The sequence below is a fragment of the Myotis daubentonii genome, chromosome 15 (assembly GCF_963259705.1).
Source record: "Myotis daubentonii chromosome 15, mMyoDau2.1, whole genome shotgun sequence".
NCBI classification, from domain to species: Eukaryota; Metazoa; Chordata; class Mammalia; order Chiroptera; family Vespertilionidae; genus Myotis; species Myotis daubentonii.
The window spans coordinates 44824661-44848344 of NC_081854.1; the positions used below are offsets into that span (position 1 = coordinate 44824661).

A 23684-nucleotide genomic window follows, 5' to 3' on the forward strand; every position below is an offset into this window, starting at 1 on the left:
TCAAAATTTGAACCAGCTATATATAATCTGATATATAATTATAAAGTGTATGATTTGAGAGCTGAGTAAAAATAGGTTTGATAAACTTTTAAACACTAATTTCCACATTTTAAATTGATATAAAAATGACTTTATATAAATATTACATTCAAATCTTCCATTACTTTCAACGGAATTTAAAATAACTATAAAGCCACATGTTTTCAAATGTAGGGAACAGGTTACAGTAATGTGTTACAAACAGAAAAGAGACTTGAGTGCTTGAGTCCTTTTTCAGATTATACAAAGTAAAGTATTTTTTCCTTTTTTTAAAGCAAATTAAAAAAATAATTTTAAAATATAATTTAACAAATGTAATGTTCCATTCATGGCTTGGTATTTAACCTTATGTGCAGTCAACAAAACTCATTTCCATAATTGAACACAAGGTCCATTCTAGGAGATGGCACTAATAAATGTGCCAATGTGAAATTTTAAGAAATAATAATTATATCAATAAAATTATATTGAAAAGTTTTAAAGTACATATTTTAAAACCTCCTAAAAGAAAGCCTCAAATCACACTCTTTTTTATATAAACTTTACCAGCACTGTTCATGTTGGCCAGATTATACCCTAGTTTTCTTTAATAAAGTAAAATGAAATGCATACCAGCAGCAACTACAGCTGGAGGAGGCGAGCCTGCCTCACCACCACTTGTTTGACTCATTGATGCTACAGTTGTTTCTCTAGATGGAGGTAACTGTAACTCCTTTGGGAGAAGATCATAGACAGATTCTGTGGAGGGGGGGGGGAGAAAATATTTTGAAAAGAGTATAAGTCAACCTAATAACTAAGCACAAATATGTCTTTCACACATGAGAACTGTATTATTTACATACTAATATTTACATACACATACAAACACACACAACTCCATTAAAATTACTGTCGTAAAAAATTACTAGCAAATATTTTTCTTTTATTATATAATATTATTGAACAGAAGAATAATTTTTCCATTAGTTCTACCCCGTTTTCTTCTTGGTTTTATCCTTTATGCTAAAGCTGGTCTTGAGAAAAGTTATGAAACTTTAAAGCTGCATAAAACTAGAGAGAATAGAAGGTCAAATAACCCAAGATGTTCCAATATCTCTTTGTATAATAATGAGTGTAACTACCATCTTTCATATATTGAGATAGCTATATTAGATAGTATATTAGTTTTAAGATGCCTTCTCCAATTAGACCATTAGTCTAGTGCTGCTCTTTTACATAGCACTTTTTAGCAAATATTTTTTTAAAAATATATTTTATTGATTTTTTACAGAGAGGAAGGGAGAGGGATAGAGAGTTAAAAACATCAATGAGAGAGAAACATCGATCAGCTGCCTCCTGCACACTCCCTACTGGGGGTGTGCCCGCAACCAAGGTACATGCTCTTGACCGGAATCGAACCTGGGACCCTTCAGTCCGCAGGCTCTATCCACTGAGCCAAACTGGTTAGGGCTTTAGCAAATATTTTAATTTGCTATCATAATGCATTTTTCCTTCCTAATGAAGCTAAAAAAATGAATGACATGCTCAAGGAAATACTTCTTACTCTGAGAAATATATAATACTCTTAAAACAGAAAGCAATATTGCCTATATTAGATTATGATTGCTTTTATATCCAAGATTAAAGAATATTCTCTTTTTTTTCCTTTTTTTTAAATCCTCATCTGAGGATAGTTCCCCATTGATTTTTAGAGAGAGTGGAAGGGAGGGGGAGACACAGAAAGAGAGAAACATTGATGTGAGACAGACATATCAATTGGTTGCCTCCCACACACGCTCCGGGCCAGGGATCGAGCCTGCAACAGAGGTATGTGCCCTTGCCAGGAATCAAACCCAGGACCTTTCAGTTCATGGGCCGACGATGTTCTTGCACTGAGCCAAACGTATTTTTTTAAAAGATGTTTTTATTGATTTATTTTTTTAATTCTTATTATTGAAATTATTATATCTGTCCCCCGTTTCCCCCCCATTTACTTCTTCTAACCCACCCCACCCCGTTTCTATTTATTTTAGAGAGTGAGAGAAGAGAGAGGGGAAGGGAGAAGGAGAGAGAGGAAAATCGATGAGAGAGAACCATAAGCTGCCTCCTGCACACCCCCTACTGGGGATCGAGTTAGCAACCTGGGCATGTGCCCTGACTGGGAATCAAACCAATGACCTCTAGGTGCATAGGATGATACTCAACCAACTGAGCCACACCGGCCAGGCAAGAATATTATTTCTTTACAGTGTATTTTATAATACTCTAATTATTAATAAAATTGAATTTATATCTACTATTTAATAAATTACTTTATAATTATTATATCATTTTGGGACAGAAAGATATCCCAACATATCCTCTAAAGATAGTAGAATCAATGTTGGAAGAACCTCAAAAAAACAATTAGAATCATATACCCAGTTTCCAAAGAACCAAGGCACAGAGGTTAAGGGACTTATCTAATATTCCATGAAACCTAACATTCCAACAATTAAAGAAGGTTATTAATTATTTATTAATTATTTATATGAGTGATTAAAATACCACAGGTAACCAAATAAGACATTTTGGCCTTGGTAACAAACAATACTTTTCGTTAACTGATTACTGAATTCATAAATACTTTGATCCTGCCAGTTAACCATTAAAGTATATATGTTAACTTTGATGTGGATAGGGATAAGGAAGAATGCTGTGAAGGAAGCTAAAATTAGAAGTTATATTATTAAATGATCTTCATTTACAGTAAGGAATCTATTTAGCCCTCGCCAGTGGCTCATTTGGAGCATCGTCCCATAGACCGAAAAGGTTGAGGGTTCTATTCCTGATCAGAGCACATACCTAGTTTGCAGGTTCCCTCATTGGTCGAGGTACGTAAAGGATGCAACCAATTGATATCCCTTTCTCTCTCTCTCTTCTCTCTCTCTCTCTCTCTCTCTCTCTCTCTCTCTCTCTCTCAAATTAATAAAAACATATTCTTTAAAAAAAATTAAAGAATCAATTTAAAAGTTTCTTTTGAAAAACTCTATTACCTAATTTGTAATTTCCATCTTTAAAACATTTGGCAAATTCGACATCTGCCTAACTATAATATGCTCTAACTGAAAAGTTTCAGTTTGTTAAAATGTTGCTAAAAGCCTTAAGTAAATTATTTCTATCTTTCAAATATAGGCATCACCTTATACCTGTCAGAATGGCTGCCATCAACAATTCACCCAACGGCAAGTGCTGGAAAGGATGTGGAGTATGTATAATCCTATCTATCTTCTATCTTCAATATATATAAAAGGCTAACATGCTAAGTGTCCATCTGACTGGTAGCTATGACGCGCACTGACCACCAGGGAGCAGATACTCAATGCAGGAGCTGCTATGACGTGCACTGGCCATTTACAGATCTAGAACAAAATCTACAAAAATGTATCTGGAACCAAAAAAGACCCCAAGTAGTTGCAGCAATCTTGAGAAAGAAAACCAAGATAATAGCAGATATCAAGTTATACTACTAAGCCACTGTAACCAAACAGGCTAGTACTGGCACAAGAACAAGCATATAGATCAATGAAACAGAACAGAGAACTCAGAAATCAACCCAAGCCATTATGCTCAACTAATATTTGACAAAGGAAGCAAGAGCATACAATGGAGTAAAGACAGTCTCTTCAATAAATGGTGTTGGGAAAACTGAACAGGTACATGCAAAAGAAAATGAAACTAGGCCACCAACTTATACCATACACAAGAATAAATTCAAAATGGATAAAAGACTTAACTGTAAGTCATGAAGCCATAAAAATCCTAGAAGAAACCACAGGCAGCAAAATCTCAGACATCTCTCATAGCAATATGTTCGCCAATACATCTCCTAGGGCAAAGGAAACTAAGGAGGAAATGGAACTACATCAAAATAAAAAGCTTCTGCACAGCAAAAGAAACCAACAACAAAATGAAAAGGGAGGCTCTAGCCTGTTTGGCTCAATGGATAGAGCGTCAGCCTGCACACTAAAGGGTCCCAGGTTTGATTCCAGTCAAGGGCACATGTCCGGGTTGTGGGCTTGATCCCCAGTGTGGAGCTTGCAGGAGGCAACCGATCAATGATTCTCTCTCATCGATGTTTCTTTCTCTCTCTCTCTCTCTCTCTCTCTCTCTCTCTCTCCCTCCCTCCCTCCCTCCCTCTCTGAAATCAATAAAAATATTTTTAAAAATATGAAAAGGGAGCTCACTGTAGAGGAGGACATATTTGCCAATGATACATCTGATAAGGGGTTAATTTCCAAAATATATAAGGAACTCATACAACCTAACAAAAGGACAAACAATCCAATTTAAAAAAATGGGCAAAGGACCTAAATAGACACTTCTCCAAAGTCATCATACAGATGGCCAAGACACATATAAAAAAAAATGCTCAAAGTTACTGATCATCACAGAGTATGCAAATTAAAACAACAATGAGGTATCACCTCATATCTGTCAGAATGGCTACTATCAACAAATCAACAAATGACAAGTGTTGGCAAGGATGTCTGGAGAGGATGCGGAGAAAAGGGAACCCTAGTACACTGCTAGTGGGAATGCAGACAGGTACAGTCACTATGGAAAACAGTATGGAGTTTCCTCAAAAAAAAAAAAAAAAAAAAAAGGAACTGCCATTTGACCTAGTGATCCCACTTCCAGGAATATATCCTAAGAATCCCAAAACACCAGTCAGAAAGAATGTATGCACCCATATGTTCATAGCAGCTCAATTTACAATAGCTAAGATCTAGAAACAGCCCAAGTGTCCATTAGTACATGAGTGGGTAAAAAAAAGCTGTGGTGCATCTGCATCATGGAATACTATGCAGCAGTAGAAAAGAAGGATCTCTTACCCTTTGAGACAGCATGGAGGGGCCTGGAGAGTATTATGCTAAGCAAATAAGCCAGTCAGAGAAAGACAAGTGTCATATGTGGAATTTAATGAACAAAATAAACTGATGAACAAAATAGATCCAGAGACATAGAAGCAAGGAACAGACTGATGAATCTCAGAGAGAAGGCGGGGTGGGTGGGGAGAGATCAACCAAAGAACTTACATGCATAACCCATGGAAACAGAAAATAGTGCGGCGAAGGCCTGGGGGAGGGGGGACAGTAGGGTAGAGGGGTGCAATGGGGGAGAGGGGGGATATCTGTAATACTTTCAACAAGAAAATAAATTTTTTAAAAATTTAGAAATGATTTTACTTTTGTTTTCTAAGGAACTCTGTCATCAGTTTGCCAGGACTGATTAACTTTTGTCTTATATATTTTTTCTATTAATGTTGCTAATAATTTGTGCAATAATAATGTTCAATTAACTTAATGGTTCATCATGAATTTTAGTTGACCAAAATCCCAATACAACTGCTTAAGTATGCATATAGTAGAATCAGGGCAAGTGTGCTATAATAAACAACTCTTACTAACATAAGTTATTAACATAAGTGTATGATAAAATAAATTAGGCAAAAAGGGGGAATAACTCAGAAGAACAAGAATTTGCCTAATGGTGGGACAATAATGCAGAGCCCAGAGCAATTAGGGAGAAGGAAAAAATGGAGCAATGAAACCATTTTCAGATATTGAAAGCAAACTTAATACTTACCAGTGTTGGGTGGGAAGGTGAACAGTGTAAAAATGGGCTGACTGGCTGGCTTATTTGTTTGCTCATCAGTAAGCTCTAATTGATTAATTTATGTCACTGATTATTTCTGGGTCAACCTGGTCCTTTATTCGTCAAAGCTGGTTATGAGGGGGTGAGAGTCTCACTATGCTGCATCAAGCTCAAAGTTAAGAGAACTCTGAGGGCACAAGGCAGTGAAAAAGAAGGAAAAAATAGGTAACTTAATAGTACAGATTTCCACCCCCACTTCTCATTAGGGAACTTTGTTCCCTAATTGCTGATCACCCAATTCCCATTCTCTACTGCTTCATGCTACATATTGTTCAGTTCTAGGAAAAGAGAAAAAGACTTCAAACCCTCATGCCATGCATGTTCCCTCACTTTCCCCCAGAAGAGTCAGGGAGATAAAACAACAAAAAAATTGAAGGAAGAAATGCATGCTTTTCATGTTCTCATAAAAGTAACAACATTAATAAATATAATTACAACTGCCATTTATTAAGCATTTGGGGTCAGGTGGCAGGCATTTATGCAAAGTTCATTAAGTCAATCTCAAGATAATTCTGTGAGGTAGATTTTACCAATAAAGAATTTGAGAGGAAACCAAGATGGCAGCATAGGTAAACATCAGAAATTGCTGCCTCACACAACCACTTCAAAAATACAACTAAAAGACAAAACGGACATCATCCAGAACCACAGGAAGGCTGGCTGAGTGGAAATTCTACAACTAGAAGGAAAGAGAAAAGCACACTAAGACTCAGAGGAGGTGTGGAAGTAAAGTGCAGAGGTACGGAGGCGCACGTGGAAAGGACTGGCAACTGAGGACACGGTTGTCTTTTTTTTTTTAATATATTTTATTTAGTTTTTTTTACAGAGAGGAAGGGAGAGGGATAGAGAGTTAGAAACATCGATCAGCTGCCTCCCGCACACTCCCCACTGGGCATGTGCAACTAAGGTACATGCCCTTGACCAGAATCGAACCCGGGACCTTTCAGTCCCCAGGCCGACACTCTATCTACTGAGCCAAACCGGCCAGGGCCACGGTTGTCTTTTTCAATCAGGAGGGAGACACAAGCTCCCGACGGCCCTGGACTCCAGTTCTGGGCAAGTCTCTGGGGACCCAGACTCATACAGGGAGAAACTGGACTGTCTGGCAGCAGGTGGAACTCGAGGGCGGCTTTCTCTCAGAGGTGCTTGCAGCGATTACCACAGGACACTGAGACCCGGAGCCTCTTAGGGAAGGGCTGAGGATCAGCCATAGCTGTTTGCTCCGCCCTGTTGATTCCCTGAGACCCTGCCCCACCCAAGTTGTGTGCAGAGGCTTTTGCATATGAATGGCCTGGCCCTTTGCAATCTAAAATTACCTAACAAACTGCAGCTGGGTCAGAGAGACCCAGAACATCCAAAAGAAGGCCCAAGGCCCCACAGCAGCTTGCACTGCTTCACAGCTGGGCCTCATCTGGGCACCTCCAAACCCCAAACAAAGAAGAGGAATCTGCAGATCTCTCCATAGCTCCTGCTGGGTAGCCTCAGGCAGAGGCTAAATTAGCACCTCCTTAGCGATCCAAGAGCCAATATACCCAGTGGTCAGAGAGGGACCATCCAGATTACAACTCCTCAGATCTATAAGGGACACACTCAGGGGGCAGACTCAGTGAGCACCAAAGCCCCACTGAAACAAGTACAGCCAACTGGCCTGGAGGTCAACTCCTCCCAGTGATACCTACAACAATCAAGGCTTAACTACAATAAGACTATGCACAAAGCCCACAAAGGGGTGTACCAAGAGTGTCCACTTCAGGTATTTGGGGAGGCTGAGCCACTGGGCCCTACAGGACACCTAGCACACAAAGCCACCCTATCAACACAGGGAAGCATAAAAAATGTGGAGACAAAGAAACAGGTCGCAATGACAGAAATGGAGGAAAGCAAACAACTGGATATCGAGTTCAAAACCACAGTTATAAGGTTTTTCAAGAATTTTCTAGAAACCGCCAATAAATTTAGTGAGACCCTCAAGAAATCTAGTGAGACCCTCAAGGTTATGAAAAAGGACCAACTAGAAATTAAGCATACACTGACTGAAATAAAGAATATTATACAGACTCCCAACAGCAGACTAGAGGATTGCAAGAATCAAGTCAACGATTTGAAATACGAAGAAGCAAAAAACACCCAACCAGAAAAGCAAAATGAAAAAAGAATCCAAAAATACAAAGATAGTTTAAGGAGCCTCTGGGACAACTTCAAGCGTACCAACATCCGAATTATAGGGGTGCCAGAAGAAGAGAGAGAGCAAGATATTGAGAACCTATTTGAAGAAATAATGACAGAAAACTTCCCCCACCTGGTGAAAGAAATAGACTTACAAGTCCAGGAAGCACAGAGAACCCCAAACAAAAGGAATCCAAAGAGGACCACACCAAGACACATCATAATTACAATTCCAAGAGCAAAAGACAAAGAAAGGATCTTAAAAGCAGCAAGAGAAAAACAGTCACCTACAAGGCAGTACCCATACGACTGTCAGCTGATTTCTCAACAGAAACTTTGCAGGCCAGAAGGGAGTGGCAAGAAATATTCAAAGTGATGAATGCCAAGAACCTACAACCAAGATTACTTTACCCAGCAAAGCTATCATTCAGAATTGAAGGTCAGATAAAGAGCTTCACAGATAAGGAAAAGCTAAAGGAGTTCATCACCACCAAACCAGTATTATATGAAATGCTGAAAGGTATCCTTTAAGAAGAGGAAGAAGAAGAAGAAAAAGGTAAAGATACAAATTATGAACAACAAATACACATCTATCAACAAGTGAATCTAAAAATCAAGTGAATAAATAATCTGATGAACAGAATAAACTGGTGAATATAATAGAATCAGGGGCATAGAAAGGGAGTGGACTATTCTCGGGGCGGGGGGGAAAGGGGTGTGGGGGGTGCGGGAAGAGACTGGACAAAAATCATACACCTATGGATGAGGACAGTGGTGGGGGGGGGAGGGGTAAGGGCAGAAGGTGGGGTGGGAACCGGGTGGAGGAGAGCTATGGGGGGAAAAAAGAGGAACAACTGTAATAATCTGAACAATAAAAATTAAAAAAATAATGAAAATAAAAAAAAAGAATTTGAGGTTCGAATAATAGTAAAAAATGAAAAACACATGGGATAAAACAAGGTAATGATAAACAAAGTTTAGAATAGTGGTTTCCTTTGATGGGGAGATATGGAGATAAGACAAAGGAGTAGAAATAAGTTGGCCTGACAATGGTTTTAGGAACATTCTTTTCACTAAAATATATAATCTAGCCTCGCCAGAATGGCTCAGTGGTTGATCATCGACCTATGAACCAGAAGATATCATGGTTTGATTCCTGGTCAGGGCACATGCCTGGGGTTGTAGGCTGAATCCCCAGTGGGGATTGTGCAGGAGGCAGCCAATCAATGATTTTCTCTCAGTATTGATTCTGACTCTTTCTCCTACTCCATTCCTCTCTGAAATCAATAAAAATATTTGGGTAAAAAATAAAATCAAATCAATACATGCAATAAAAATTAAAGTTATACATGGATGGTACATAACCTTACAGAGTTACTATAAGGCTTAAATAAAATGGTATTAAAAAGAACTCTAGCTGAAACCGGTTTGGCTCAGTGGATAGAGCGTCGGCCTGCGGACTGAAAGGTCCCAGGTTCGATTCCGGTCAAGGGCATGTACCTGGGTTGCGGGCACTTCCCCAGTAGGGGATGTGCAGGAGGCAGCTGATCGATGTTTCTCTCTCATCGATGTTTCTAACTCTCTATCTCTCTCCCTTCCTCTCTGTAAAAAATCAATAAAATATATTTTAAAAAAAAAGAACTCTAAATTATATTCCCCCCGCCCCTCCACACTCACCATTGTTGACCTGACAGTATTCAATGTTCAAAAGTAAAGACCAAAATTGTGAAAGAGCCCATTTACTTTATGACTTCTCAGAAGACTATTTTATTTACTTTCAGGTAACAAAATAAATAAAAGTTGTACACACCTATTCTACAGACTTAACTCCATGTGGAGATGAACAATGAAAACAGGGAGAGGCTCTGTAAATACGATGTTTCTGTTCAATTGTCAAGCAAGTAGCTAAATGGAAATATCGTGGTATAAAGATGATACTTTGTGTTGGGAATGCTTAAAATCTTAACAGAAAGTGAATTAATACTCAGCACAGGTGTTACTCAAATAACGAATGCTCCCTGATATAATATGCAAACACTATAATACTAAAAATCCATTTATGAATATTTGTATTTTGTATCTTAATTTTTAAATGGAATCTAGCTTTTTTTTTTTTTTACTTTAAATGCAAAGCTACTTTCGAACACACGAGTGTTTTTTTGTGTGTGTTTTAAAACTTTCAAAGAGTCTTTGCAAATGGTTTGGGAACTAATTGCCTTACTCTTCCATCTCTTATTAACTCTCAAAATAAGCTGGTGAATCCAAAGGCTATGGTTTCACATTAGACATTCTAAAACAAAATGTCTGGCACCTCCACTGTGCCAACATAGTTCTGCACTGAAGAGAGGCAGCATTCACTCTGTTAAAAACACTTCAGGCTTGACAGTCATCATACTTGGCATCTCCACTGGAAAAATGTACTGGCTGCAGGTCTACTGGATATTTGGTTTCTAAAAGGTTATAAAGTCCAAGAATAACTGGTAGGTGATGCTCTGTTCTAACAAAATTTTCTAAGTTTAAGTCAATTTATTTGTTTGCTATCACATACTGTATTTATTTAATCATATCACTTCTTACTGAATGTATATTTTTATTGTTTTCCTAAAACAATCTAGTATCCTAAGATAATTATAAATAGTATACAACAGCATAAATTGTATCAACTTGGGGAATAAGAAAACCAACTTATAGAACTATTTGTGTTTATAATTATAACATATAATTACAGGAATACGTTGTATCTCTGAGACTGTCAGAAATGAGTCACTATCAAAAGTAAAATATTATTTTTAAAATGGTGATGGAAAAAATAAAATAAGAAAAGATGTTATTTGAAATTAAAAAAGTCATCATGTGAAGATGCTAGTCTACTACACTATTTTGCAATAACATAAAGTATTATATTTTTTAAAAAAGAAAACTTAGCTCCACAATCATTTTAATATATACATCACATATTTCTTTTTTAAAAATATCTTTTTATTTATTTCAGAGAGGACAGGGAGAGGGATAAAGAGATAGAAACATCAGTGAGAGAGAATCATCAATTGGCTGCTTCCTGCACACCTTCACTGGGGAGCCAGCCCGCAACTTGGGTATGTGCCCTGACTAGAAATCAAACCCTGACCTCCTGGTTCATAGTTCGATGCTTAGCCACTGAGCCATGCCCAGCTGGGCACATCATATATTTTTCCAAGTAGGTATTACTTTACACTTAAAAAAACCTCACAATTATTTTCTAAGTAACTTATTAACACTGATAAAATGCCGAACTGAGTATACTATTGAAGTAATCATTCTGATTATCTACATCCTTAATTTATATTATTTTCTGAAGAAATTACTTAACGCTGTTCTAGAAGGGAAAAGACTTTCAAAATCAGATCTATGACATAAATTACTGAGTAAAACATTTATGGCTTATTTGTAATTTTCAAAGATGTTATAATAATACTTTTACAATAGGGCTGTGAGAACTGTAGAGTTCAGACAGAGTCCAAAAGGGGTGAAGAGGCCCCAGGGCTGAGTGTCAGAAGCCTAATGGGGTAAGAAGGGTAAAAAGTGTGATGAGGAATGAGATATTCATGTGGTTTCAAAGTACAACTCCACAAAATGCTTACTAATAACAAAGGAGAATCAGGGAGAAGTCTGACAGATACCACCTTACCCAAGTGATCAAAGTGAGCATCATCAATAATGACACAAATCAAAATCGTATGCCATCTAAGAGAATGCAATAAGAATACATCATTATTTCTGTGGTATTTTGGTCAAAGATGCATCATTTGAATGTAATCATGAGGAAGCATACAATCCCAAATGTTAAAAAATATTCCACAAAGTAACTAACTTCTAATCTTCAAAAATATCTGAACCATGAAAGTCCAGAAAAGACCAAGGAACTCCTTCAGACTGAAGGAAACTAATAAAGCATGACAATTAAATAGACATGTAATTCTAAACTGGACCCTTATACTATACTAGAGGCCCGTTGCATGAAGAGATTTGTGCAATAAGCCTTCCCTTCCCCTGGCTGCCAGCACCGGTTTTCCTCTGGCACCCGGCACCCAGGCTTTCACTGCTCCAGCCGGAGCCTTCAGTCTTCGCTCAGCCACTTCGCACCTATGTATGCAAATTAACCACCATATTTGTTGGGTTAATTTGCATACTCTCCTGATTGGCTGGTGAGCATAGCAGAGGGATGGTCAATTTACATGTCTGTCTATTATTAGGTAAGACAAGACATTACCAGAGCAACTGAAGAATCCTAAATGGGGTCTGAGGATTAGATGGGGGGAAAATGTATTGATGCTATTTTTAAAAATTTGGTGGTTATATTGTGATTATGTTGGATAATTTCCTTGTTTGTTAGAAACACATAATAAAGTATTCAGAGGTGATGGGACATCATGTCAGCAACTTCTTCTAAGATAATTTAGGAAATCTTTGCACTATACTTGCAACTGTTTCATAAGTTGGAGAATGTTCCAAAAGTACATACAGGCACATGTGCACATTTCACTAAAAATGTAATAGTTAATTACTACATAATCCAAAAATTCAGCTCTGTAACTACTAGTTTTAATTTTTTAATTGCAATTTCCAAAGAAATGAACATATCAAGGGAAACAAGCTTATTTCAAGTCTTCATATTTGGGTATGTGACCATCAAAAAATGATCTACATTGTGCTCCCTCTCACTTTTGCTGCTATTTGTCTAAAATCAATGAAACAAACAAAATCAGATACTTTGGTAGTGTAGTGAGAATGGCAAATAGAATATGAATTTAAATGTGTTTTGAAAGGGTGGGGGAAAAGGGGAGAGAACAACCAAAGGACTTGTATGCATGCATATAAGCATAACCAATGGACACAGGCACTAGGGGGGTGAAGGCATGAGCGGGAGGAAGGGGGTTGGGGGGATGGGGGGATGAGGACACATATGTAATACCTTAATAAAGAAAAAATAAAAAAATCTGTCCTAGAACTGGGATAAAATATTATTTAAAGTATTGCTAGCTTTTAAAAATATAGATATGCAAGAAATAAAAATTAAATTTCCCCATGACCTCACTATCCAAAGATATATATTGAAACACTAGTATATTTGTTTCCTTTCCATATTTTTTTATTCATAGTTTTAAAGTTGAATAATAATGCACATAAATTTAAAAGAAACTTCATTGAAAATAACCATTTTTCATATGTACTATATCTTTGATAGCCTCATATTGCTATGCATTATCTTTACATCTGTTTTCTATCTCTTCAATTAGTAGTTGAAAATTCTTCAAGGGCATAAACTACGGTATGGCTTCTTTGAATAACTAAAGTTTAGCAGTACCTTATGATAGGCACTCAATGTTTGCTGATGAGGTTATCAAACACTAAGGAAAGCTACTGGGTAATAATTCTAAACTGTGAATTAAGCTTCAGGAAATTTTCATATTATTTCAGAAACACTGCTAATTAATATAAGAAATAATAATGTATCAGTGGTAAGGTGATACCACTGTACCTGCTATAGAATGAAGGACAGTTCAATAAATATCCTCATTTCTTATTCATGTACTTAGTCATTTAAATGTATACTGACTGCCTAATGTATGCCAAGCACTGTGCTAGGTTCTGGGGATATATTAGTAACAAAAGAGACAAAATTCTGAGTCATGGACCTTCCATTTAATGGGCTTAAATGAGTGTGACTGATTGTTTGCTTGCTAAAGAGAGAAGGAGGCTCCAGTGTTCTACAGTTTCCTACCCTTACTGAACTCACATTTAATTGTAGTATCACTAAAATAAGTTCATTTCTGGAACATAAGCTGTAGAAAATTCTCAATGTATGTTTACTTTAAACCTTTATTGTACACACTAATGTAATGAATACACACTTATAATGTAGCTGAATGTTTACAAAACCAATACTGGATAGAGCTCTATTCCATTGGTTAACAGTTAACTACATTATAAAACCATATACTTAACAGTCATTTCTTTAAAAAAAAAAATGTTGTTGTTGTTAATCCTCACCCGAGGATATTTTTCCATTGATTTTTAGAGAGAGTGGAAGGAAGAGGGAGAGACAGAGAAACATCTATGTGAGAAACACATCAACTGGTTGCCTCCTGATCAGGGCCAGGGAACTCACAACCAAGGTACATGCCCTTGACGGGAATCGAACCTGGGACCCTTCAGTCTGCAGGCCAATGCTCTATCCACTGAGCCAAACTAGCTAGGGCTCTAAAACATTAATTCTTGTTTTTATACCCATAATCTTAGTGAGGGAAAACAAAACCAACAAAAATCCACTGTTTTCCTTGTTATCATTACCAAAATGTCCTACTACCTCAACTAAAAGTGTAATAATTTTACAGCATTTTTTATCTTACACTAGAGGCCCGGTGTATAAATTCATGTAAATTGAAAGGAAATTAATTAGAAGAAATATCTTAATATCGCTATTCGCTCTTTCTCTATGATACAAGTGTCAACCAAATTCACGATCGATAATGACGTGTGTGATTGGCACCAGCAAGAGCTTTATGTATATAAACTTGCTTAATTTGACCTGCTTTCTGATTTAGCTAAACTTTTTCCAGCCCAGTAAAGCACTCCAACTTCTCTTTCAGGTAATTGTCAGCAACACAGCAGTAAATATCAACATGAAGCAGATTATTATTGTAGATCATGCAGGGAGAACAAGGGGTAAAATACTTAACTACAGCAGTGCTTGACTATAAGTGCAGTGAGAAAATCCAAAGTCATTTTCACGGTCCACCATTTCTTACTTCTTTCCAGTCAGGTCAAGTTTCTAAGCTTTCTAAATCTCCATTTTCCAGCTAATGAAAAGAAAATAGGATTCCACCAAGTCTCCTATCTACCTACTCCAGGACTTCTGTGAGGATCAAATGAGATGAGGCATGGGAAAACACTTCAGACATTTAGTTAAAGTGTAAAATGTTTCCACCTGGCTATAAAGCAAGTCGTGTTTCTGGGCTGAAGAAACTCCAAGGAGGCTAGTCGCTAGGGAGAGGAAGCTGGGTGTTGCTACATAACATCATTACCCAGTGCCCACAGCCACTGTTTCCTGGCTGGGCTGGGCTGTGGGCTGCATTTTGCGCCATGGGATCTCGGCAGCATCAGCTGCAATTTGGTGGGCTGTGGCTCCGGGGTGGTGGCGGGGCCTGTGTCCCACTGGGGGAAGCCGAGTGTTGCTTTGTGGGTGCCAGGTTCATGGTGCCAGTTCTCAGTAAATGGCCGGTGTGCGTCACTGCAGCTCCTGCATTGAGCATCTGCCCCCTGGTGGTCAGTGCATGTCATAGCGACTGGTCGGACAGTCAGACATTTAGCATATTAGCCTTCTATATATATAGATACCCTATTTCCCCATGTCCCACCTTTCAACTTCTATGTCACTATCACCTAAACCACCATTTTCATAATGAACAAAAATTACTTTTTATGTTTTAGCACAGCTGTGGGCAAACTACGGCCCACGGGCCGGATCCGGCCCATTTGAAATGAATAAAACTAAAAAAAAAAAAAAGGCTGTACCCTTTTATGTAATGATGTTTACTTTGAATTTATATTAGTTCACACAAACACTCCATCCATGATTTTGTTCTGGCCCTCCGGTCCAGTTTAAGAACCCATTGTGGCCCTCAAGTCAAAAAGTTTGCCCACCCCTGTTTTAGCATCTTCATTTTCAGTGATTTTTAAAGTTATTTCCTATAAAATTTCTTCTTTTAATATTCACGTAACATGGATATTTTCCCTCCTTCAATATTGAGGAAATCAGCAAGGCTCACTTTGTCTTTTCTACTCTACACAAGGATTATCAACAATAAACAGAAGAAATTGCAAACCTCATAACATAATTGTTTACAGAAATCAAAAATATTTGTCTACTGTGCCACGCCAGCACAACCAAGGGTGAACCTGAGAGTGGGTGGTGAAGGATGGAGAAAAGACAGACAAGAGAAAAAAGCTGGGTCTGGGTGGGACACTGCTCCCGGATGGAGAGACAGCACCATGGACTACAAGACATGTCTTTATTTTATAGCCAGATTCCATGAGGCAAAGTAAGGGCATAGTCAAGATGTTTACAACATTCTCCTGGGTTTCGATCCTACTCAATTACATGCACCTGAACTCTATCAAGCCCATGCAGTGGGGCCTTGACTTACGAGTTTAATTACTCGTATGTCAAATCAACAGTGAACGAGTGAGACACGTGATGCTGGGCTGATGTTGTGGCGTTCACTGTGACGTTCACTGCACCAACTAGCGGTGGGGTATGTGAAGCTGGCTCGTAACCCGAATTTTAGCTCACAACTCAAAGCAAAAAATCGGCAGAGACGGCTCGTATCTCGAAAAACTCGTTAGTCGGGACACTCGTAAGTCAAGGCCCCACTGTATTACTCAGACACATGGGGCCACATGTTCGGACTATAGGTTCAAGCTTACAACTATAGCTGTTGGCTATAATTGTGCTGGGAGGGCTCTGCCCTCCAAGCTGGGACTTGCACGTGGCAATGAGAGGACTGTGCCCTCTCATTAGTCAGAAGCTTAAACCTGTTCAAACACTGTAGCCTCTCTCCACAGTCTACTTGTGACAATAAACAAATGACTAAGTTCATTATCCTGCCCGTTAATTTAAAGAAAGTGGTAATCAAGAAGGACTAACATATGTAGTTTTTCCTTGAATGAAAATGCCTGGGATTCCACCACTGACCTACTGAATATGGGTTTACATTAAATAGAATCATAGAATGTATCCTATCTAATAAAAGAGAAATATGGTAATTAGCGTACGACCACTACCCTTCCCATTGGCTAATCAGGGAAATATGCAAATTAACTGCCAGCCAAGATGGCGGCCGGCAGCCAGGCAGCTTGAAACTAACATGAGGCTTGCTTGCTTCAGTGACGGAGGAAACCAACGTTCCCCGCCTGCCTTGCTGGCCTCTGAGCCTGCAGTTTGAAACATTGTAACAAATATAGAAGCTAAAAAAAACCCCAGAAACCTTTCAGCCGGCTGGCATCTCAGAGCTGGAGTTATACATTGTTTCAATTATAGAACCCAAACAAACCAGATACCTGCTTTCAGCAGCAGAGGCCTAAGAGCTGGAGCCTCAGAGCTAAAGCTGGCCCAGAATAAAAAACAAAAGAAAAAAGGAGCGGTTGGGAGCTTCCGTAACCCGCCAGCCTGAAAACAGCCCTCAGCCCCTCACCCAGACTGGCCAGGCACCCCAGTGGGGACCCCCACCCTGAAAGGTGTGTGACCAGCTGCAAACAGCCATCATCCCCTCACCCAGGCTGGCCAGGCACCCCAGTGGGGACCCCCACCCTGATCCAGGACACCCTTCAGGGCAAACCAGCCAGCCCCACCCATGCACCAGGCCTCTATCCTATATAGTAAAAGGGTAATATGCCTCCCAGCACCGGGATCAGCGGAGCCGAGAGGCCTCCCGGCACCGGGATCAGCGTGACAGGGGGCAGCGCCCAAACCCCCTGATCGCCCTGCGGCTCTGTGTGTGACAGGGGGCGGGGCCACAACCTCCCTATCCACCCTGCTCTGTGTGTGACAGGGGGCGGTGCCCCAACTCCCCTATCGGCCCTACTCTGTGAGTTACAGGGTAAGCTCCCCAACCCCCTGATGGGCCCTGCTCTGTGTGTGACAGGGGGGAGCTCCCCAACCCCCTGATCAACCCTGCTCTGTGCGTGACAGGGGGGAGCTCCCCAACCCCCCTGATGGGCCCTGCACTGTGCGTGACAGGGTAAGGAGCCCCAACCCCCCTGATGGGCCCTGCTTTGTGCATGACAGGGGGCAGCGCCCCAACCCCGATTGGCCCTGCTCTGTGTGTGACAAGGGGTGGCGCCGCAACCTCCCCATCGACCCTGCCTTGAGTGTGACAGGGGGCGGTGCCCCAAACCCCCAATCGGCCCTACCCTGAGCGTGACTGAGGGTGGCATCGCAACCTCCCCGATCCGCCCTGCTCTGTGTATGACGGGGTGGCGCCCCAACTCCCCAATCTGCCCTGCTCTGAGCCCGACCAGGGGCTGCACCTAGGGATTGGGCCTGCCCTCTGCCACCCGGAAGCAGGCCTAAGCCAGCAGGGCGTTATCTCCCGAGGGGTCCCAGACTGCGAGAGGGCACAGGCCAGGCTGAGGGACCTCCCCTTACCCCCCTGAGTGCACAAATTTTTGTGCACCGGGCCTCTAGTATTTTTATAAAGCTCCACACCTGATTCTGGCTAAAAGCTATTACTTTATGGTTCTCAACCTTCTGGCCCTTTAGATACAGTTCATCATGTTGTGACCCAACCATAAAATTATTTTCGTTACTACTTTATAACTGTAATTTTGCTACTGTTGTGAATCGTAATGTAATATCTGATATGCAGGATGGTCTTAGGTGACCCCTGTGAAAGGGTTGTTCGACTGCCAAAGGGGTCCCAACCCACAGGTTGAGAACCGCTGTTCCAGATCATCCTCTGGCTGTTCTCTTATAAAAATGTTGCTCTAGCTGGTTTGGCTCAGTGGATAGAGCGTCGACCTGTGGACTGAGGGGTCCCAGGTTCGATTCCGGCCAAGGGCACATGCCTGGGGTGTGGGCTTGATCCCCAGAAGGGGATGTGCAGGAGGCAGCCGATCAATGATTCTCTCTCATCATTAATGTTTCTATCTCTCTCTCCCTCTCCTTTCCTCTCTGAAATCAATAAAAATAAAAATTAAAAAAAAATGTTTGTTATATGAAAGTTTAATATTTTGCTTCTTGTAAAAAAAAGAATAGCTTGATTGTAATATATTAATGAGATGTCATTTTAATGATCAACAAGGCCACTTTTTTTATTAATTCTGATAATGATTTCCAGTTGTCATTTTACAATAGCAAATGAAAGAGTATTTTATGCAATCCTTTGTGCCAAGATGTGATCCATAAACAAGAAGTTAGAGAAACAGCTCTAGAAAATTGAAAATTATTCTAAAAATAAATCTGATATTATCATTCAGAGTTTACAAAAGTATTTTTATATTTGTAAACATAGTATTGATATATGTGAAAAGTGCTTTGACTATAAAGTACCTAAAAATGAAAATGGGTAATTTTTTACTAATCTTATAGGTCATAATTTCAGAACAGATTTTTTTAGTGTTTTAACTTATTAAAGCATAACATAAAGTATAAATATATTAAGTCTTGAGCTTGAATTTAAAAAGTGAACACACACATCACCACCAGCTAACTGATTAAGCATCCTTCTTCATGCTTCCTCCCAGGTGCCACCCCTAGAAGTAACCAAACTTTAAGTTCTATCAAAATATATTATAGTTTTACCTGTTTCTGAACCTTAAAGGAATCATAAAGGATATACTCTTTTGTGCCTAGCATCTTTCATTCAACATGTTTGTTCAGTTTATCAATGTTGTTTACAGTAGTTCATTCTTTTTCACTGCTATATATTATTCTGTCGTATGAATATTTTACAATTAATCCATCCTGTCAAATGACTGAATTGTTTACAGTTTTTATCTTTTACACAAATACTGTGATGAACATTCTGAAATGTGCATATATGTACTTCCCTTGGATATACAGGGGTGGGCAAAAGTAGGTTTGCCATTCTTTGGATGGAAAATATTACAATAATAAGTAATAATACAAGAATAAACTCTATTTTGTGTACTCACAACTGTAAACCTTATTTTGCCCACTCCTGTAAATACCTAGAGATGAAAATGCTGGGTCACAAGGTATGTGTATATTCAACTTTGGTAGATACTGCTAAGCAGTTTTCTCAAATGGCTGTACAAATATACACTGTCATCATCTGTATGAAAGTTCTGGCTACTCCACCAGCTCAGTCATAAATAAATGTTTTTACAAGATATCTGGTGGAGGTGGAGTGATATTACATTTTTATTTTAATGGGCATTTTCCTGATAACTAATTATTTTGAGCAACTTTTCATATACTGATTGATTATATGGTTTTTTTTAAGTCTATTTTTTAAAATATATTTTTATTGATTTCAGAGAGGAAGGGAAAGGGAGAGAGAGCTAGAAACACCAATGATGAGAGAGAATCATTGATTGGCTGCTTCCTGCACGTCCCATACTGGGGATGGGGCTCGCAACCGGGCATGTGCTCTGACCGGGAATTGAACTGTGACCTCCTGGTTCATAGGTCAATGCTCAATCACTGAGCCATGCCCACCAGGCTTTCCTCAAGTCTTTTGTATTCTTTACAAAAAATTATTTGTCAGGATTCATTTATATATTCCAGATGTAAATCCTATGTCAAATATACATATTATAAATGTCTTCTTCCATATGTGGGTCACCTTTCTAACCCTTAATGATATCTGTAATAAACAGGAATTCTTAAGTTTAATGAAGTTTAATCTAAGAATCTTTTCATTTATGATTAGTGATGTCTATGTCGTTAAAGGAATCTTTGCATGCACCAAACACAAAGATATTTTACCATGCTTTCTTCTAGGATTCTTTTTGCTTTACCTTTCATATTTATATCTATGATCCATCTGAAATTGGTTTTGTAATAAAGAAGCTGAAGTCAAAGTTGATTGCTTGTCACATGAATATCCAACTGATCTAGCAAGGAATGTTTGTTTTCACTCCAAAAATATGGCTCAGAGACATTCACTTTTGGAATAATGGAGGTGTACTTTTCCCTATTCCTCACACTAAGTTCAGCTGAAAACCTTGGCCATTACATACATTTTAAAAAACACATACACATAAGAAGACTGGAAGGTAGGGAAAAGAAGGTAGACCAGCTGGGGTGTTGGGACCCCAGGAACAATACAGTAGTGAGTTCCCTGGATTTTCTTTTTGCCTCATATTTCCTAGATGAGGTATCAGAGAGGCAATAATCTGAAAAATGCTAATGGTTACAAACGAAAAACACACACACACACAAAAACCACCACTACCACAACTCATTACTAGATTTATTGTGAGTTACTGATTTTTCTCATTATGTGAGAAAATTCTCATAATTTTCTGCCTCTTTCCATGACTGATGATTTTTGATTAGATGCCAGACATTGAGAATTTTACCTTGTTATGTGCTGGTATTTTCATATTCCTATAAAAATTCTTTTTTGAATATATATTTTCTTGATTTTTTTACAGAGAGGAAGGGAGAGGGATAGAGAGTTGGAAACATCTATGAGAGAGAAACATCGATCAGCTGCCTTCTGCACACCTCCCACTGGGGATGTGCCCGCAATCAAGGTACATGCCCTTGACCAGAATCGAACCTGGGAACTTTCAGTCTGCAGGCTGACGCTCTATCCACTGAGCCAAACCCGTTAGGGCCCTATAAAAATTCTTGAGTTTTGTTTTGGCATATGGTTACGTTACTTGGAAATAGTTTAATCTTTGTGGTTCTTGCTTTTTAAAGCTTTCTTAGGTATGACCTAAAGCATGTTTAATCCGGGGTTAATATTTCCATATTACTGAGGCAAGAACTTTCTTAACACTACCCAATACCCCTGAATCACAAGGTTTTCTACTCTGGCTGGTGCAAACAGGCATCATACCCAGTCCTCTGAAACTTTCCTCCAATCCTTTCAGGTAGTTTTTTTTTCCTGTCTTGCGTTTTCCTGCATGCATGATCACCATTCAACTGAATACTCAAAGGAGATCCTCAGTAGATCTCCACAGTTCTCTGTATACACTTCCATCTTTCCCTGTACTCTTAGACCCTAAGAACTTCAGCTATCTTGGCTTCCCAACACACCTCATTCTACCTCCAAAACTCAGGGAGACCACTGGGCTCTACTTGGATTCCACATTTTTGCATCACAGCCTGTAAATGTTCGCCAGGGAGTACGACAGGACACTTATAGGGCTCATCTCATTTGTTTCTTTTTTCCTCAGGTATCTTTGTCCTTCACTGCCTAATGTTAAATGTAAAGATAACCATTATTTCATGTATTTTATCTGGCTTTTAAAATGTTTTAGACAGGAGGGTAAATCTATCCTGTTACTCTATCTTGGCTAAAAACAAAAGTTATGCTATTGCAACTTTAACCCATGTCAATTGGTTCTACGCTCAGAGAGGATGAAGAACTATTATCACCATGTTCTTCTTCACATCCTTCAATAGACTTGAAGATTTTTCAGGTTACTTAATTAGTTAGTCAATAAATATTGTATGTGCCCTATGTAAAAGATACTCAAGTCTTTTGAGGTTTAAAAAATGAGTCTTAATCTTGTAAATTACCAAAAATAATGTATATACAAAGACACATACAAGTGTACCCTTTGTACTCTAGGCACAAAGATGTAAACTAAAGACACAATTGCCCACGCTCTGGCTGGTGTAGCTCATGCACCAAAAGATTGCCGGTTCAATTGCTAGTCAGCGCACATGTCCAGGTTGCGGGCTCAATCCCCAGTGGTAGACGTGTAGGAGGCAGCCGATGGATGTTTCTCTCTCACATTTATGTTTTTCTCTCTCTAAAATCAATAAAAATATATTTTTAAAGAAGACAATAGTCTATGCCCTCAAAGAAATGAAAAACTTGTTAGAATAAGGGAATATATATTAAACCTTTTGAGAATAAGAATAGATTATACATTATTGATAATGATTATAATTAAAGACCAGAGGCAGAGGCTAAGGTTTTGACTAATTAATAAAAGAGTCTTTGAATCTTTTGAGTCAGATCTAGTAATATAACCAGTATAAACCTATCAAACACCAGTCTATAGCTATAAGCAACTATTATAAACTCAGATATCTTATAAAACCTAGTTTGACTATCTTTCGTTGCAGCCAAGAGGGCAAACTAGGCTATTAAATTGTATAATTATGTGGCAGTAGAGCTATTAAAAAACTACAGAGCACTAATTAAGTGTTTGTTGAATTTTGTGTGTCTATTTTATGACCCTGCAGCCTTATCCCTCTCCATTCTCCTCTTTCCCTCCACACTTTCAAGACAATGACTTTCTTCAGCCATGTATTTACTCCCTTACCTTTATTTCTTTGGAAATCTAATGGTTTTTACCTGACATACTGACCTTCTTCCCACAGCCCCTTTCAATTGTTACTTCTTTCCAAGAAACACTTCCTGACCACTCCACTCTTAGTTAGTTATCCCTCTTATTTATTTCCTCTACCAGAATACTTGTCACACACTGTTTACAATTGCCGGTTTATCTATCTGTATTTCCTATTAGACTACACACATCATGAAGGTAGTGGCTGTGTCAATCTCATTTACTGTGTCTTCTCAGCCATACCACAGTGCCTAGCACAAAAAGGCATTCGCTTAATGAATGCATGAATAAGCAAGAAAACAGAACTGTGCAAATACATAGACTGCTGAAAGACTGTATAAAGAATGAAGAGGAAGAAAGTCAGACAGAATGAGAAAAGAAGCCAGGAAAGAAGCTAGAGAAGAGTCAGAGGAAAGCCTGAAGAATACAGTGTCAAAAAAATAAGTCTTGGGAGTGGACTGCAAAAAATGAAAATGCCTCATTTAGTTCAAATAAGGAAAAACTGGAAAGAATGGATTTGATGCGGCAAAAGGTATTTCTTGATACTTTTGCCAAAGAAATATCAAGGGAGTGATGAAGACAGAGCCGGAGGCACAAAGTTGAAGACCAAACAGAAGTGTGAAAGTAAATGCATTGTAAGCAGAAATATAGGCTACTATTTTACAAAGTCCATCCAAAGAGAAGGAAACATACCTAAGGAGACAGGACCAATTAAAAAATCATTTTATTTTATTGTGTGGAAGAAGAAATTGTGTATACTTGACAGA

The 23684-nt window shown here is 38.9% G+C and overlaps 1 protein-coding gene across 8 annotated transcripts in view; it reads right to left on the minus strand.

The window, feature by feature from the left end:
- The window catches only part of NFAT5 (nuclear factor of activated T cells 5), a 117237-nt gene that overhangs the window by 63734 nt on the left and 29819 nt on the right, over positions 1-23684 (minus strand). For 7 of the 8 annotated variants that reach the window (XM_059667599.1, XM_059667598.1, XM_059667597.1 and 4 more), the window contains one exon: positions 652-777. In XM_059667599.1, coding sequence (XP_059523582.1) covers positions 652-777 — 126 coding nt within the window. Of the gene's footprint in view, positions 1-651; positions 778-23684 lie in introns of those variants that run through there. The other variant, XM_059667603.1, reaches the window with a different exon arrangement.